This window comes from Felis catus, chromosome A1, assembly GCF_018350175.1.
Source record: "Felis catus isolate Fca126 chromosome A1, F.catus_Fca126_mat1.0, whole genome shotgun sequence".
Classification (NCBI taxonomy): Eukaryota; Metazoa; Chordata; class Mammalia; order Carnivora; family Felidae; genus Felis; species Felis catus.
The window spans coordinates 86,177,146-86,195,426 of NC_058368.1; the positions used below are offsets into that span (position 1 = coordinate 86,177,146).

Below are 18,281 nucleotides of genomic sequence, written 5' to 3' on the forward strand. Positions count from 1 at the left end.
ATTAGTCCTGGACTCCTGTTTGTTAAAAGTTTATTAATTACTAATTTTATTATTATTAAGTGGCTTTTCAAATTTTCTATTTTTCCTGATCAAGTTTTGGAACTTGGTATCTTTCTAGGAATTTACCTATTTTTTTCTAGGTTGTCCAATTTGTTGGCATTTTTTTAAATAATATTCTCTTATAATCTTTGCAAACCTGCTTTGTTTTTTTTCCATTATCTGATTTTATTTATTGTGTCCTCTCTTTTTTTTTTTTCTTGATAAACCAGGCTATAAATTTACCAATTTTGTCTAACTTTTCAAAGAAACAGCTCTTGGTTTCATTTATATTTTCAACTTTTGTCTCTATTTCATTTACCTCTGCTCTAATCTTCATTTTCAGTAGCATTTTTGGTTGTCCTTTCCCTTTCTAGCTCCTTTAGCAGTAAGTTTAGATTGATTACTTGAGAACCCACAGCTAACATTATACTTAATAGTGAAAAGCTGAAAACTTTTCCTCCACGTTCAGAACATGACAAGTATGTCCATTCTCAACATCTTTTTACAACATAGAATGCTTATGCATTCTAAAATGCTGAGGCATTTTAACAGTATGGATTCATTATAACCATAACCATAGAAATTTTTTCCCATTTCCTTGTGTCTTCTTCGATATCTTTCATCAGCATTTTGTAGTTTTTAGATTACAAATCATTCACCTCTCTGGTTAGGTTTATTCCTAGGTATCTTATGGTTGTTGGTGCAATTATAAATAGGATCAATTATTTAGTTTCTTTTTCTGCTGCTTCATCGTTGATGTATTAGGAATTCAACATTTCTGCACATTTCTATACATTGTACTTCTGTACAAGATTTCTGTACATTGATTGTGTATCCTATGGTTTTATTGGATTCCTGTATCATTTCTAGGAATTTTTTCATGGAGTCTTTTGGGTTGTCTATATCATTTAATCTGCAAGTAGTGAAAGACTGACTTTTTCCCTATCTATTTGGATGCTTTTTATTTCTTTAACTGTCTGATTGCTGAGGCTTGTACTTTCAGTGTCAAATAACAGTGATGAGAATGGATATCCCTGTTTTGTTCCTGACTGTAGATGAAAATCTTTCAATTTTTCTCTAGTGAGATGATGTTAACTATGGGTCTTTCATATATGGCCATTATTTTTTTGATGTATGTTCCCTCAATCCCTACTTTTTGAGTTTTTGTTGCCAGAGTGTGGCAAATTTTAACTAGGTATGCTCTGGTCTGCTTATTATATGATAGCTGATGTGACTTCCAGTAGAACTGAAGCCTTGCAGGACACTGTGGTTGGGAGACACGGTGTGGACAGCATTTCTGTCGGTCCACTGAGGAAGGAACCTGCCTTGCTGGGACTGAGGCACACTTGACAGGGAATGGAAATATTGGCAGAGCACAGGGGTGTGAGACTTGGTGTAAGCAAGGTAGGCAGCCAGTCTCAGCACTGTGTATTTACTAAAGGTTGTTCTGTGTTTATACTGAGTGGTGAGGGAGACAGATATCACCAACCAACTCCTTTGTTTCCAGTGAGGGGTTCTTGTGTCTGCTGCTCTCAGAGAAGCACTCATTGAAGAGTGAATAATCTCCCCTCTGTGTGTTCCCTGTGTTTTTCAGATTCTCATTTCCATGCTGTCCGTCCCTAGGTAGTTTGCCTGTCTTCTAGCAATGAGCATTGCAGGGTCCATTCCAGGAAAGGCTCCCAACTTTGAAAACAACAGACTTTAGGGACATGGTTTGGGCAGGGGCTGCACTGGTCTTCTGGAAGAGGGTTTCATCTCACTGAGACTGATGCAGGTTTTGCTGATAAGGGCAATCACAGGCTAGGAAGACAGTGTCAGGGTTGAGCTGCCTTTGACAGAAGGCTTTGTAATTATTATCAATGGTGTGGGAGGGAAGTGGAACATTCTGAAACTTTTGTCCCTGTAGAGGGGTCCCTATGAATGCCACCTGCCACTCAAGTGCTCCAAGAAGAATAACAGTCCCTACTTGTATTCCCCAAGCATTCCTCCAGCCAAGCCACCTGCCCTTGTGGTGTTTGCCTGTCTTGTCCACAGGAGTAGGACAGTACTTTTTGTTCTGTATCCCAGTTAAGCCTCCTGACGTTAAAAACTCCAGGCTTTGGGGCGCCTGGGTGGCGCAGTCGGTTAAGTGTCCGACTGCAGCCAGGTCACGATCTCGTGGTCCGTGAGTTCGAGTCCCGCGTCGGGCTCTGGGCTGATGGCTCAGAGCCTGGAGCCTGTTTCCGATTCTGTGTCTCCCTCTCTCTTTGCCCCTCCCCCGTCTCTTCATGCTCTGTCTCTCTCTGTCCCAAAAATAAATAAACGTTGAAAAAAAAAATTAAAAAAAAAAAAAAAAAAAAAAAAACACAACTCCAGGCTTTAAGCCCTACTGGATTAAAAAAAAAAAAAAAAAAAAAATTCTAGGAAATAAGCTCCTTTGTTATTCCCAGTCAATGGCTTTGAGGGAGTGTCCTCCTTGGGCATTCCCCTGCATAATCCTCTCTCTCTCTCTCTCTCTCTGTCTCTGTCTTTGTCTCTGTCTCTCTCTCTCTTGTCTTTCTCTGCAACCAGGGGTCCCTCCCTTCCACAGTGCCCAGGATCCATGCCTCCCCCAAACCATGTCTTTGCATTTCCTACTTTCCTCAATGTCGCCTTTTCTCTCCCTCTAGTTGTGAAGTTGTTCTGTCAGTCTTCAGGTCAATTTCATAGGTATTCAGAATGATTTGACAGCCATCTAGTTTTGTTTAAGTAATGAGAAAAGCTTAAAGTTCTCCTACTATGCAATCATCTTAGCTCTGAAGCAGGAAACCTTGAAAAGGAAGGAAAAGCTCATGGTATCACCCTTCTGTATACCATAATGTACTGTAAAGCTATAATAATGAGAAGAGTACTTTATTGGCACAAATGTGGATAAATAGATACATGAGCACAACAGAATAGCCCCCAAATAAGTCCTCACTTATATGGACAATTATTCAGTGACAAAAGAGGCAAGAATATACAATGGGGAAACTATCCATTCAATAAACGATGTTGAGAAAACTAAAAAGATACTTGCAAAAGAATGAAATTTGACCACTCTCACACCATAAACAAAAGTAAATTGATAGTGGGTGGGAAGACATAAATGTAGTATCTAAACCATAAAAGTCTTAGAAGAAAACATAAGCAGTGAGTTCTTTGACAAAAGTCTGAGCAATATTTACTTGAATCTGGTTCCTCAGGCAAGGACAGCAAAAACAAAAACAAACTATTAGGACCATATCAAACAATTTTTTTCACAGCCAATGTAACTATTAACAAAATGAAAACACAACCCACTTAATGGGAATAGATATTTTCAAATTATGTATCTAATAAGGGATTCACTATGAAAATATATAACAAACTCATACAATTCAATATGAAAAACTCAAGCAACCCAATTTAAAAATGGGCAAATATCTGACTGGAATTTTCAAAAAAGACGTACAGATATACAATGGTTACAGGAAAATATGCTAAACATCACTAACCATTAGGAAAATATATATCAAAGCCACAGTAATATATAATCTCACATCTATCACCATGACTAATATCAAAAGGACAGGAAACAACAAGTCGTAAATATGTGGAAAGGGGATAATGTGAACTGTTGGGAATATAAATTGGTGCAGCCATTATTGAAAACTGCTTGAGGATATTCAAAATAAATAAAATTGAATTATCACATTATCCAGTAATTCCAGTACAAGGTAATTATCTAAAAATTAAAAACACAAATTTAAAAAGCATTTCTATGTTTATTACAACATTACTTACATAGCCAAGATATGGAAGAAACATAAATGTCCAATGATTGTTGAATGGATAAATAAAACATAGTGTGTGTATACATATATATGTTTATATCTATATAATGGAATATTACTTAGCCATAAAATGAATTAAGAAAGAATGAGATATTGCCATTTGAGACAGTATGGATGTACCTAGATAGTACTATGCTAAGTGAAATAGTTCAGATGAAGAAAGCCAAATACCATATGATTTCTTTTGCATGTGGAATCTAAAAATCAAAACAGAGACACCTGGGTGGCTCAGTTGATTGAACGTCTGACTTCTGCTCAGGTCATAATCTCTTGGTTTGTGAGTCCGAGCCCTAGTTTGGGTTCTGTGCTGACATCTCAGAGCCTGGAGTCTTCTTTGGATTCTGTATCTCCCTCTCTTTCTCCTCCCTGCCCACACTTGTGCTCTCTCTCTCTCTCTCTCTCTCGCTCTCAAAAATAAATAAACATTATTTTTTAATACAAATAAAAATTAAAACAAACTAAGGAACAGAACAAAACAAACTGTGGTTTTAGATGCAGAGAATAACTGATGGTTGTTATAGAGGATATTGGTGGGGGAATAAATGAAATGAGTAAAGGGAAATAACAGGTGCTATCTCTCAGTAACAAAATATATTTAGAAAACGGGTATAGTTTCTCAGGATCCACATAAGAGTGAAAACATATGGTATCTGTCTTTCTCTGTATGACTTACTTCACTTAGCATGGGGGAGGGGAAGGAAAAAAAAAAGTTAGAGAGGGAGGGACCCAAAACATAAGAGACTTAAAAACTGAGAACAAACTGAGGGTTTCATGGGGGGTAGGAGGGAGGGGAGGTTGAGTGATGGGTATTGAGGAGGGTACCTGTTGGGATGACCACTGAGTGTTGTATGGAAACCAATTTGACAATAAATTTCATATTAAAAAAAAACTAAAAAATAAAATTAAAAATGGGTATATAATGTACAGCATAGGGAATATAGTCAATACTATTCTATTATATTTGTATGGCGGTCAATAATAACTAGACTCAATTTGCTCATGATTTCATAAAACATAAATATTCAATCACTACCTTTTGGTAGTGGAAACTAATAAAGTATATCCGGTCAATTATGCTTCAGTTAAAAAAAAAAATCTTGCTGTGTGAACAAGGGTTTAAGATAATAACATTTTGCACTCTCCTAAGCATAGAGATATGATTTTGGAGATACATACTTTACTCTCATTCTCTTTGAATGACCTCCTCCAACTGTTATAAATGTAGTTAATAGTGTCAGAAAGAGATTTATTCAAACAGTTTGAAAAATTTTAAAAGCATTTGGCAATACTTGTTACAGTGTTGTCCTTTGGGGATATTTTAATGTAAGACAGTTCAGAACTACTAAATACCCAACAGGTCCACTATTCTCGAGAGAATATCATCCTGGGCAGTGTTAGAGGGTCATGACTCAGACCTCTCTGAATCATAGTACAGGTTCTCAAAACTCTGTGAATAAGCTCTATGAGGATGAAACTTGTATTTACTTGTTATCCAGCTGCACAACACATGGCTCACAGATACAAAATATAGTTTCCAACCTCCATCTGTAATAAACTGCATCACCTTCACAGAGCAGTGAACTCTCAGAATTTTTAGTTTCACTCTAATTTGTGTATTTCCTCTTAAAGGTAAACTCCGGAAAGAATATGGTAAGTCATTCATTATTTCCTTGTGTATATCATATTGATCACGGTATAAAAAGTCAGGCCTTTTTTGAAGGAAAGTTTTAAGAGAAAAACACTTGGTAAAGATATAAGTATATAAATACCACTTTGGAATTTGGGATTGTGCATTTCCTTTCATTTTTTTTTCTTTTTTAAAAAAATTTTAAAGGTTTTTACTTTATTATTGAGAGACAGAGAGAGACAGAGCATGAGCAGGTGAGAGGCAGAGATAGGAGGAGACACAGAATCTGAAGCAGGCTCCAGGCTCCATGCCGTCAGCACAGGGCCTGACGCGGGGCTCGAACTCACAAACCACGAGATCATGACCTGAGCCAAAGTTGGATGCTCAACCGACTGAGACACCCAGGCGCCCCTCATTTTTTCTTAATTAGGTTGTTCAAGTGTCCATGAGCTCTATTAGGTCATGCTGTGTCTAATCCCTTGAAGTTTGCAAATGTTGCTTTGATTCTACAGAGAGGAGAAACTGGGTAATACTTGAGGAAAATACTAAAGGAAGGTCTGCAGTTAAATCTACCAGATATACTGAAAAGGTACAGGGTGCTACATTTCAATGCACAGCACAGCCTTGTCTACTATCCAAATCTCTACTAATGTTAGCTATTCTCACTTTTTGTTGTTTGTTTGAAGTGCATGTTTTACTTGCTAACCCACTTTCACTGGAATTGAGAAAAGGAAGCTTGTATAAAATGTACTTGGAGAACATTTTTTTTCTCTTCTGCATTTTCAAAATTTCCTCATGTCTTGAGGATTCTTTCTTACCTATTCTGACCCACTCAAATTTAAAAAATTTTCCTCATGTACCACACACCAGTTTCCAAAGTAGAAATTGCTGTTTGTGTTATCATCAGACTATGCTCCTAGATGAAGCATTAGAGGAAAATTATGTCTTTCAATGCCCAGGATTTCTTCTTGGGATGAGCAATAAAGACTAATTAGCTGTTTCAGGTTGTTTCTGGCTCTGGATATATTCTCCTCTCAAAGGCTCACTGATCTTGTCCCAGTCTCTTGTGGTTCAAACCCCATGTATAATCTGGATGAACTTTGCTTGGGAAATATTCTAGGATGACATCCACACAATCAGCAGATGGAACAGAATGGACTGACTTAGTTCTTGGAGAAAGGAGACCGTAGATGATGGAGTTATGAGCATATTTCATGATACTATGCAGTCTCTTAGAAATTATCTATTTGAGATAATGTACACAATGCCTTCTTTTTTATTTTTTTTTCTTCTCTAGCTTTTAATTTTCACCTACTTGCCTAATATTTTACCAAGTCAGATGTTGAAAGATTTGAGTAAAGTCTGTTTCTTTAGAAATTCTTCCATATATACTTTGTTGAATTCTTTATTATATATTTGTTTTTACACAGAGCTCTTACGTGAACAGAAAGGTGAGTAGTATTTGTTTAAATTTTAGCGGCAGACATCATAGAAAAGTATATTGGTCAACTAAAATTTAGCAATTGATTCCATATCATAAACTATTTTTTAAATGGTCTCTCTTTTAAGCGGTTTCTCTATATATGATTAGTCATAAGTTGAAACTATTTTGTATTTTGTAACATTATAAATTATAAGTTCTATACATGATTTGCATTTTAAAAGAGTCACAATGTGGCATCTTTGTTGAAATCTTTCTCCTGTTTATTATTTGTTTTGTTTTTTACAGTCTCAATAAGGTGTTCAGATATTCCTTTATGATTTTTCTACTATTACTTCTTAAATACAAATTAATACCTGAATTTTGATCTTCATATTGGTTTCTTCTAATATCTGAATCTATATTATTAAATAACGATTAATGCTAATTCTATTTTATACAATAGGATGCCAATCAAATATATCACCATCAATATTGGGCACTTTTAAAGACTTTGCATTTTTCTATATGATATATAAAATTTAAAAAATGTGATATGCATAAGCTTTGATATACCATATGCATATTTTTGTTTTGATTTTTCTTTATTCTTGGCCTTGTTTTTAGGATATTTTTTAATGGTAATTTGGTCTCTGTACCTTTGTACTTGTTTTTCTCTATTCCTGAAATATTTTATTTCTGTAATCATTTCCTAATTAACTCTGTTTTTCCTGTGGGAACCTGGTGAACCCTCACTAGTTGAGAGAGGGATATGAGTAGTCTATGGTATCCCACAGCCACGCATTCTCTCATTATTGTTTTTCATGGTGATCTGTGCATGTGACAGGTCAGAGCTATGTGTCCTCCTTTACTGAGGGAGCCTGATCCATGCGGAGCTAAGGGCGGCCAGTCCACAAATATCTGTTGAGTGGAAAAAATTATTTGTATTTATATTTTTCTTTGTCAAATTGTTTTGCTCCTTGTTTTTCTAGATTATGTATGAAATAAAATATTAGCTAGGAAACAGACCTAATGTTTTATTTCCTGATCTAGGGTTTAAAGATCACATAACACCTAATTTTTGGAGAAACACTTATGTCAAAATTAATTTCTTATATTTCCTTAATACTATATTGAATTGAATCTCATGTCTTTGGCCATGCAACTCTGGGCCAAGTGGCGCAAGGTGAAGAATCTTATCCTGGAGATGCCTAGAAATATATTTGGCATGAGACTTTCAGTTAGGCTCTATGTGACCTCAAGAGAGTGATGTGGAGGGAACACTTCCTAAGAGAGTTACTAAGTACTCTTCTCCCATGAAAGGCTATCGTTCATGTGGGAATTGACAGGGAGGACCTTAAGGAATCTGCCAAAATCCTCTCCAAAAGAAAGTGATAATTTGAACATCTAAGCACGCAGATGACCCTCATGTGAGACAAGTTTTTCTCCTTCCTTTACACAAACTCCCACTCCACTCCACCTTCAGTTCTCATTCCTGGAGGAACCACAAGTTTCATGGGAGGTGAGAGAAGGTAGGAGACCTGAGGCAGAAGGCAAATGGGCCATTGCATGGCCTGAACAATTTAATACTCAAAATAGACATGAAAAAATAATTCTGGGAAATTTATTTGAAACGTTAACAGTGAGATTAAATAAGGTTGTTTTTTGCATAAACTTGATGATTTCTAAGTTATTCTACAAACCAGTTATAAAGCTACATATAACTATGGCCCTATACTCACGTTTGGTCAAATGTTTGATAAATAGCTATTGAAAATATACTTGTTTAAATAAATTTGGTAATGTCAAGAAACATACTATATTATTATCTACTTAAGAAAATTCTCAAGAAAGGCCTTGTGAACAGTTTTGCTGACTCTTCTCTGAAACACTCAAAGAAATGGGTTATCCCGAAGTGGTTGGGGGTACAATCCATTGAAATTCCAATCGACCCTAAGTCTGCAGCCATGTGGCGTTCATTCTGGAAGACAAATCTGCAGTAAGTTTATATTAATGTAAGATAAACATGGTATGTTTCCAAGACTGTACATCTAAACAGCCTGTAGTTTGGAACATTTTAAGGTGTGAAGTGGGAAAGTACCTCCTTATTTCTAAAAATCCAAGACAGACACCTTAAGTTTTTATGGTTGCTCAAATAAAGGATATATTGCTAGAGCTGAGTATGCCAAATATACCACATCTTTAATGCAAAGTAAGGTAAACCAAACCCTCCATTTCAGTAAATCCTCCTTTCTCAGAAGCCCCCCCCCCACTTCATTTCCTTCTCATCAGCTGCCAGGTATTGTAAATGAAGTGTGATAAAATGAGGGTCTGAAGGCCACTTTCAGACTTCCCTCTTATCCTGGAAAGAATGGGTAGAATTTGTAGGTCCTTGGCACTTATATTCTCAAATTTGAGACATCATCCAAAAGAGATCACTTTTAATATCCTATTTTATATCTACATAAACACATTTACAAGTCAAACAGTATGTATTTAGTTTGTGTTTATTATTATTATTATTATTATTCAGGAAATAACTATCTCTCTCTGTGTCACACATATACACTGGATCATTAAGTCTTTGTTCTCAGGGTCTCTGCTTTCAAATTGAGACCAAATAATAGGACAGATATTCCATGAATAGGGATAAGAGGACACATTCTAACAAACATTTTCTTTCTTTATTTCTTTAAATAGGGAACATAGAAAAAAAGAACGGTAAGTGATATTTATATTTGATTGAAGCAGTGTTTGAATATCCCATATCAATATTCCAATATTGATGTTCTTTCATTATTATTAAAGAACAAATTCCAGGCACCCCATGTGTGACCTAAAAGTTTTCGAAACAAGTAAAGTATCTTCCTGCTACTTTAAAAAGTGAACATAACTATTCATAAGACAAAGTTTTAGGCATAAATACAGAAGAACAAGATGAATCCATGTGTGCCATTAGCGCTGGAACTCAGGTCTTATGTTCAGTGCCATTCAGTGAGGTCATTTGTCTTTTGTATATATAGTAATTAACTGACTATTTTACAGTCAGTGCTTAAGAAACAATGAGACAAAAGGACTATCTTTCTTTATGGAAGTTGCTGTAAGAATGATACAAATTCCACATTTAAATAATAAATAAAAAACAAATATTCTAATATTTGTTATGGAGGAGGGTTAATGATACCATGGATAGTACAACAGTTGGACTGGGCTTAGACATGAGGTTCTAGATTTGCTAAAGAAGGTCAATGCAGAAGAGGCTGGAGATATTGAAAAGGACAGGTAGATCAAAGAGAGAACTACCACATGTAAAGCAGAAAGCACAACATGCACTAAACTCTGAGGGGAGGTGAGCCTGTGGTTCCATTAGAAGAGACAATATTAGCCAGGTGCCTCTGGTTCTGAAAACCTAGACAAGGCTATACGTAGGCAAAGGCTGGTAAATGCAACATCTCCTTACCATTCTAAGAATTTTGAATGCTCTCTAAGAATTTTGAATATTATCCAAGAAAATAAGGAAATCATATAAATTCTAAAAAGGGGTACAGTGACAAGATTTTCAATTCAAAAATGTTATTTTCTTGAAGGTAGAGAACAGATTATATGGTTAGTGGTGAAAAAAAAAAAGAAAAGAAAAAGGAAAGCTAGGACAATCTACTCTGAGATATACACTGAACTAAATAAACAGGTCTTAAAAGTCTGTACATGTTTGTGTACAGCCTGTGTAAAATCGGTAGTTTAATGGAAAAGAGAAATCCTATGTAAAGTCTATGGTTTAATTTTGACTCTAATTTCCATGACCTGGAAGCCTATGTCCCTGCTGCGTTTAATTTTGGAATCCTATTAAGGTTTAGATTTTCTATGCAACAAACATTCTCACTTAAGGAAAGCTGTTGATCAAATGTAAAAGTACTCTGAATGGGTCTGTATAACATAAGCCCATTCTGACTGAAATCAGAATTAACTACAAATTAATCCAATTCTGAAACCACTATACATATATTTGTTACATTTCTAATAATTTTTCTCAACTCATTTTCCCAGAATTGAATTAGTAAAGAAAAACTTGAATTCATTTCATAAAAAATACCAACAAGTATCTTTTCTCTTATCAAAAAAAAAAAAAATAAACGTGATTCATGGAAGAATGAAAGGATTTATCTGTTTAACAAAGGTAGGTTAGTCATGTGGGACATATCCTGAGAGGAAAAAAAAAAATATTTGTCTTCATTGTCCTCCTCATCATCATCTTCACCACCACCAACAACCTACATTTATTTATTAATGCTCTTTACATTTAAAAAATGTGCTTTACAATAGTAATACATAGGCAAATATGGAGCACATATTTCTTTCTGTCATGTACCTAAAATTAAAAGAAGAATAAAGTAAATGTATTAATAAAGTAATACATCAATGAACTAGCAGAAACTATGACTGAGGAGGTAGATAGAAGGCAGATAATAACCAACCTCTTAATTTTAGAATTTAATATTTATCTTATGAGTGGTGAAAGGAACTGAGGAATTCTGAGTAAGTAGGTATTCAACATAAAAATTATAAGATCCTAGTTTTAAAAAGACTGCATTAGAGAATCCATTGATGTGTGCAGGAGTGGGCATTGGAAGACCTGTAAAGGAGCTTCCACAGTCAATAAGCAAGACTCAGAAGGCTGATGAAGGGTGGAGGTTGGTGGAAGGGCTTGGGAGAGCAGGAAACCTAAGATGGAGCTAGAGTCAAATGACCATAATGAATAATTCAATGTGGAGGGTGGAGTGGGAGGAAATGGAGAAGGAAATACAAACAAAACGCCCCTCTTAGTGGCCTGTACAGCTGGATCCAGTGATTTTATTCACTAAGTTGGTAATAAAATTCAATACTTAATTCATCAACTCTCTTAACATTAGTAATCTCTTCAATTGCCTAAACTTCTGATAATTAGAACGAATCCCTCAGTGACACTTGGCAAAAAAAAAAAAAAAAAAAAAAAAAAAAAGGCTTAATCTTCATTCTCTGTTTTGGATTTATTGTTTTGTCTTTGCTTTTTATAGTCACAAACTGAATTTTTATTTTATACATTTTTTGACACAGTCATTTTTCTGTATATCATTTGTCTTTTATTCCCTTTCTGTCAGATCACCTGAAGGATGGGATTTATAAATGAACAGCAATTTTGTTTTTAATTTTATGAGAATAAGGGAAAAATCAGTAATTCAATGCTTAAAAAATAAAGTTTATTAAGTTTTATTTAAAAATAAGTCAGTTAAGGGGTGCCTGGGTGGCTCAGTCGGTTAAGCATCTGACTTCAGCTCAGGTCATAATCTCACAGTCCGTGAGTTCCAGACCCCCGTTAGGTTTTGTGCTGACATCTCAGAGCCTGGAGCCTGTTTCAGACTCTGTGTCTCCCTCTCTGCCCCTCCCCTGCTCATGCTCTGTCTCTCAAAAAAATAATTAAAAAAATATCAGTTAATTATGCTATAGAATAGTGTTTATTTTCATTAAAATGTTACAATTAATCTCTAAAAGAATATAGCACATTATGAAAAACATGCATTAGATTATTCCTTTCACTATTGTGGGGTAAAACTATTCTGCATATTTAGATAATGAGAATATGGCAAGATATTTTAAAGGGATTATAGATGGGTAATAGACACCTAATGGGTCCCTTTTTCTTTCCTTGACTTTTTTTTTTTAATTTTTTTTTCAACGTTTATTTTATTTTTGGGACAGAGAGACACAGAGCATGAACGGGGGAGGGTCAGAGAGAGGGAGACACAAAATCGGAAACAGGCTCCAGCCTCCGAGCCATCAGCCCAGAGCCTGACGCGGGGCTCGACCTCAGGGACCGCGAGTTCGTGACCTGGCTGAAGCCGGACGCTTAACCGACTGCGCCACCCAGGCGCCCCTTTCCTTGACTTTTTAAAAATAAATTGACACATATCATTTTTGTAACAAATTATGTTTATAATTAAACACAAAGAATATAACCCTTGTGAAAATGAGCACAAATACCTCGGATGGCCCTTCTCTTAAAGCACCTTGATTTTGGAATGGTGCTTCAATTGTCAGGCAGCTTGTTAATGCCTCTGTGGGTGAAGAAACTGGGTCTTATTCATCACAATGAAAATAGTGCTTTGTCTAAAAAAGAGTCTCAGTAAAAATGTGCTGGATAAGTAGAAAATTTTAGCAGTTAAATTAGGAATATCATGAATAAAAAGTAATAAATGCTACTTGTGGACATGTCAGATAAGTTAAATACCAGATGCTGAATGCAGATTTTTTTTTCACGTTAGCTCATTTATCCATCACATTGTAAATAACAGTATCAACCTAATTTATGGTACTTTCTTGATATCACACAGATCACACTTGAGAGAGATATAATTTGGTTATATTTGGAAAAGCTCTGTTCATATTTTGAACCAACTCTAGCTGGCCACCATGAGACTCTAGTTTAAAATTTTATTATCTATTCACATAAGTGCAATTTCTAACTGCATGACAATTTGTGTTTCATAAATTTTTATATTACTTACAACTCTATGCCCTATCTTTGAATATCAATTTCTTCCTTAATTTACATGACTGTGATTTCTGTGGTAGTGCCTATATTTTTGTGCTTACATATGTAGCACAAAAACAGACAAAAAGATTAAATGATAAATCATGATTATATTATAGTGAAATGATAAATAATTATTGTTATAATTTTCTTAGAAGAATGTTTTGTTGTCTGGATTATAAAATAAAATCACCATTTTGATTCTGAATGCATGATGTACCCATATATTGATTTATTTAAAATAAATTATTTAAAATAAATTACCTTATTTATTTATTTAAAATAAATTACCTTGGGGGTTATTGGGTGGCTCAGTCAGTTGAGCATCTGACTCTTGATTTCAGTTCAGTTCATGATCTCACAGTTCGTGCATTTGAGCCCTGCACTGAGCCCTATGTCAGGCTCTGTACCATTAGTGTGGAGACTGCTTGGGATTTTCTCTCATCCTTCCTTTCTGCCCCTCTGCTGCTTGCACATGCTTTCTCTCTCTCTCTTTAAAAATAAATAAGTAAAATTTTAAAAAAAATTAAAAAAAACTTTTTTTTTCCTAGTAAATGCAAAACTTTTGCAAAGGAAAAAAAAACTCTATTGATAACTGGATGCTAAATATTCTTAAGTCACATATCAATTTCAGGTACATATTGAACAATATATTGAACACATATTAAACATTATATCTGGCAAAGCTCATATCCCTAAGAATTCCGTTTTTTTTTTTAACGTGATACATTTCTATTTGGAATATATTGACCACACTATAACCTGGTAATGTTCACATCAATATCACATCACATAATTATCATTTATTTTTTGTGGTGAGGATATTTAAAATCTAGTCTCTTAGCAACTTTGAAACAGCTCTTTAAAACCAAAATAAAATAAAATAACATAATTAAATTAAATTAAATTAAATTGTGCTTATTTTTTTATCTTTTTTATTGAGATATAATTGACAAATTACATTGTGTAAGTTTAAGGTATACAATGTGTTGATTCCATACATTTACATATTGCAATATAATTATCACCAAGGCATTAACTAACAACTCCATAATGTTGCATAATTATGATTTATTTACTGAGTAAGAAAAATCAAGATCTATCTTCTTAACAACTTTGATTTTTCTAATACTGTGTATTTGACAATAATTATTATGCTGTACAACAGATCTCAAAAACTTATTCATTTCCAGTTTTAAGTTTATACCCTTGGGCAAAATCTCTTAAATTCCCTCTACCTCCAGCCTTTGGTAATCATTATTCTATTCTCTGTTTCTATGACTTCAGGTTTTTTTTAAATTCCATATATAAGTGATATCGCACAGTATTTTTCTTTCTCTTTCTGACTTACTTAATTTAGCATAATGCCATCACAATTCACTTTCATTCATGTGGTTACAACTGGCATTTACTTCTTTTTCCGTCGATAAATAACGAACAGTGACAATAATAATAATAATAATAATATACATAGTGATGTTGACCATATTTTTATGTACCTGTTGTTCTTTTGGCTATTTGTATGTCTTCTGTGGGGAAATGTCTACTCATTCCCTTTGTCCATTTTTTAAAACCAGATTGTTTGCTTTTTGCTATTGAGTCGTATATGTTTTTATATGGTTTCGACATTAACTCTTTCCTCATGATTTGCAAATATTGTCTTGCTTTCTGATTGCTGCCTTTTCATTTTGTTGATTTTTCTCACAGTTCTGGAAGCTGGGAAATCCAAGTACAGGGCACCGGCAAATCTGGTGTCTGAGAGTCCACTTCCTTGTTTGCAGATGGCCATGTTCTCACTGTTCTGTCACAAGGCAGAAGATGGGAGCAAGAACAAGTGTTCATGGCTCTTCTTATGAGGGCACTAATCCTATTCATGAGGGCTCCACTGTAAAGACCTAATTACTTTCCAAAGCCCCAACTTTCTAATATTATTACACTGGGTTTAAAAGCATATGAATTTTGTAGAAATAAATTCCATCCATAAACATGACATTACAGGCACGGTAGCCAAAAATCTTGATGTTGACATATTTTTAAAAAATAAAACCTAGCAAACAGGTTACAGAATTTTCTACTTTTTAAATTGCCAGGAAATACCTAAATACTATAACCTTATGGCACTTTACCATGAAAAAGACATGTGGCAGCATATATTGCCCCTACCTCCACCAGCATGCTCAACAACTCACGCAAAGGAAGATAATAACATAAATAGTGGTGAAAGAAAGTAGAAAGAGAGTAAATGAACAGAAAATAAATAGGGTTAAAAGCCAAAGAAACGAAGGGCATGGAGCCCTATACCATTGGTGAAGCTGGAATCTTGTAGTTACTCTGATGTGTCAGGACAGAGAGTTGTAATACCATTTGTGGGTGGGTGTATCTCATTGTCCTTCTGACATCTGTGCATATGTGTGTATGGGAGTATTTTTCTGTGTGTGTGTATGTGTGTGTGTGTTTATATATTTTATATGTTACTGCACCTGTGGATTAAACTGGGTACAGTTTTCCTATCCCATAAAAATCACACATAAAAAATGAAAAAATTCATAGTATATTGAAATTCTTTCTTAATATGTTAGGACTAAATTACATTTTCAAAACAAACATTATAGCTGAACTAACTGCATTTAGTTTTTAATTCTTAAGGTGCGGAGAAAAAATTATATCCAAACTCACTGGCGCTTTCAATGCTAGTTTCTTAAATTTATCCTTTTTTTTTGTTCTTTTGATGAGGGCAGTCTGTCCATAGGCTTAATACAAACACCTGGGAGAGGCTATTTCTTGTCAAAATTTTGCATTATGATCCTTTGAATTACAATAAAGCAAAGGCAGCCAAAGACTCTAAATACCTATTTTCCAAATATGTAACTTGAATTCAATCTCTCTCTTTCTCTCTCTCTCTCTCTCTTTCTCTTTCTTCTTCCCAAGCAATTTACATGTGCAAAGATTAGAAAGAGAGTCTAGTTGGGGCACCTGGGTGGCTTAGTCCGCTAAGCATCCAATTTTGGCTCAGGTCATGATCTCATGGTTCATGAGTCTTAGCTCCACATTGGGCCCTGTGCTGACAGCTCAGAGCTCAGAGCCTGAAACCTACATCTGATTCTGTGTCTCCCTCTCTCTCTATTCTCCTTCCCCACTCATGCTCTGTCTCTCTCTCTCTCAAAAATAAATAAACATTAAAAAAAATTAGAAAGAGAGTCTAGTTAATGATTCCTGACCAAATTCTCACAAGACTTGTCACTGTTTTGCATTTCAGGAAAGCTTCATGAAGAACTTGGTAAGTAATATTTCTCTGTGAGGATAGACATGTAAATATATGTCAAAACAAACTCTTACCCTATCTCATTCTTTCAGAAAGGATAAAATTCTTGGGAGAAGAAGGTGAGTAATGAAAATGACCATCTGTAGCCCTGACTCATGCACTTGCCTTTTGACCACTCATCCTTTTCTTGTTTTATTCATTGGTAAACCTTGGTTACAAAACTATACTCTTTTTCTTTTATTTTCTTTTTTTTTAATTTTAGGGTTGAAATATGCTCGACGCTATGCAGGTAACTAGAGACTGAAGTATTTGGATATTGGTTCTTATTTTTAGCCAGTACACTGGGCCACCAGACAAGGGGTCTCACAAACTCACACCAAACATATGCGCACGCACACACACACACATCCCTTTTTTTCTCCAAAATTTCCACTTTGTTATGCTTATTATTGAGTATGTTATAGCTATAGCTCCTTATATATCACAAATGGTCCTGCTTCTGAGGCTCAGTGATGGATGGAAGCAGAACATTAGAGCCCAAAATGATATCATCTAACATGCTTTTCAGAACCAGAAATTCATTGGCGAATGTCTCTAGGGTGTAGCTGACAGGGAATGGGGTAAGGGCAGGCTGCCTTCTTACTATGTTAGGATGGAGGCTACTGACACAATGCCACTAATTTCCAAGGAACCAAAATTTGTGGCCCTTCATTTAATTTGTCAAACTGAAAAACCAGAAGTTTTTGACATCTAACAAATTGTCAAATTTATGACCTCTGTTTAATATTAGGAACAGCAACAATTTGTGTTATATTTTCTAACTTTGTATTAATGATTTCAAAGTATTTTCATTTGATTCCCACAAATACACTGTGAGGAAAAAATGCCAGGTATTAATATACTGTTATATATATATATATATATATATATATATATATATATATATATATAATGAATATTATTAGGAGATTTCTCCAGTTTATATGACTAATTTACATAATATTTACTTTCATGAGACAACTTTAGAGGCACTCTTACCAATTGAATAAAGTATAGTCTAGATATCAGATATTGCTTTGGAAAAATACCCATGAGCAACTAAGCTGCAATGGCTTTAAGTGCATACAATCTTATATTTACAGTGCTAACTAAGACTAAGAGTCTTTAGTTATTTTTAATATTGCATTAATACTAATGGAATTTTCTTTGTGGTTACACTAATACAAGTAGAATTTAGTTTTGCTTATAACTATGATCACTTAATTAATAGGAGAAATACATACAGTGTACATTAACAGAATCCTGTGTAATTAGGTAAATATCTGAATCAAGTTTAGCTTTGCTTTGTGTGTTTATATACTTAGCATACAACACTTTAAAAATTATTTTTGTATCCATGTATCTGAATTTTGCACCTATATGAAAGCAGTTTTAGGAAAATCAATTGAGTAAATCTAGATAAATTTCATTTGATGATTTATAACAATTTTAAACTATCAAAACATTGAGAATCAATGTAAATATTTATAATTGTC

General features: G+C 34.6%; 1 protein-coding gene across 1 annotated transcript in view; it reads left to right on the forward strand.

Annotated features, from left to right (window-relative positions):
- The window catches only part of LOC109500764 (erythroid membrane-associated protein-like), a 76,913-nt gene that overhangs the window by 57,760 nt on the left and 872 nt on the right, over positions 1–18,281 (forward strand). The window contains exons 4-6 of the mRNA XM_045061216.1: positions 5,502–5,522; positions 16,741–16,761; positions 17,009–17,035. Of these exons, the coding sequence (XP_044917151.1) occupies positions 5,502–5,522; positions 16,741–16,761; positions 17,009–17,035 (69 nt within the window). The remainder of the gene's footprint in view (positions 1–5,501; positions 5,523–16,740; positions 16,762–17,008; positions 17,036–18,281) is intronic.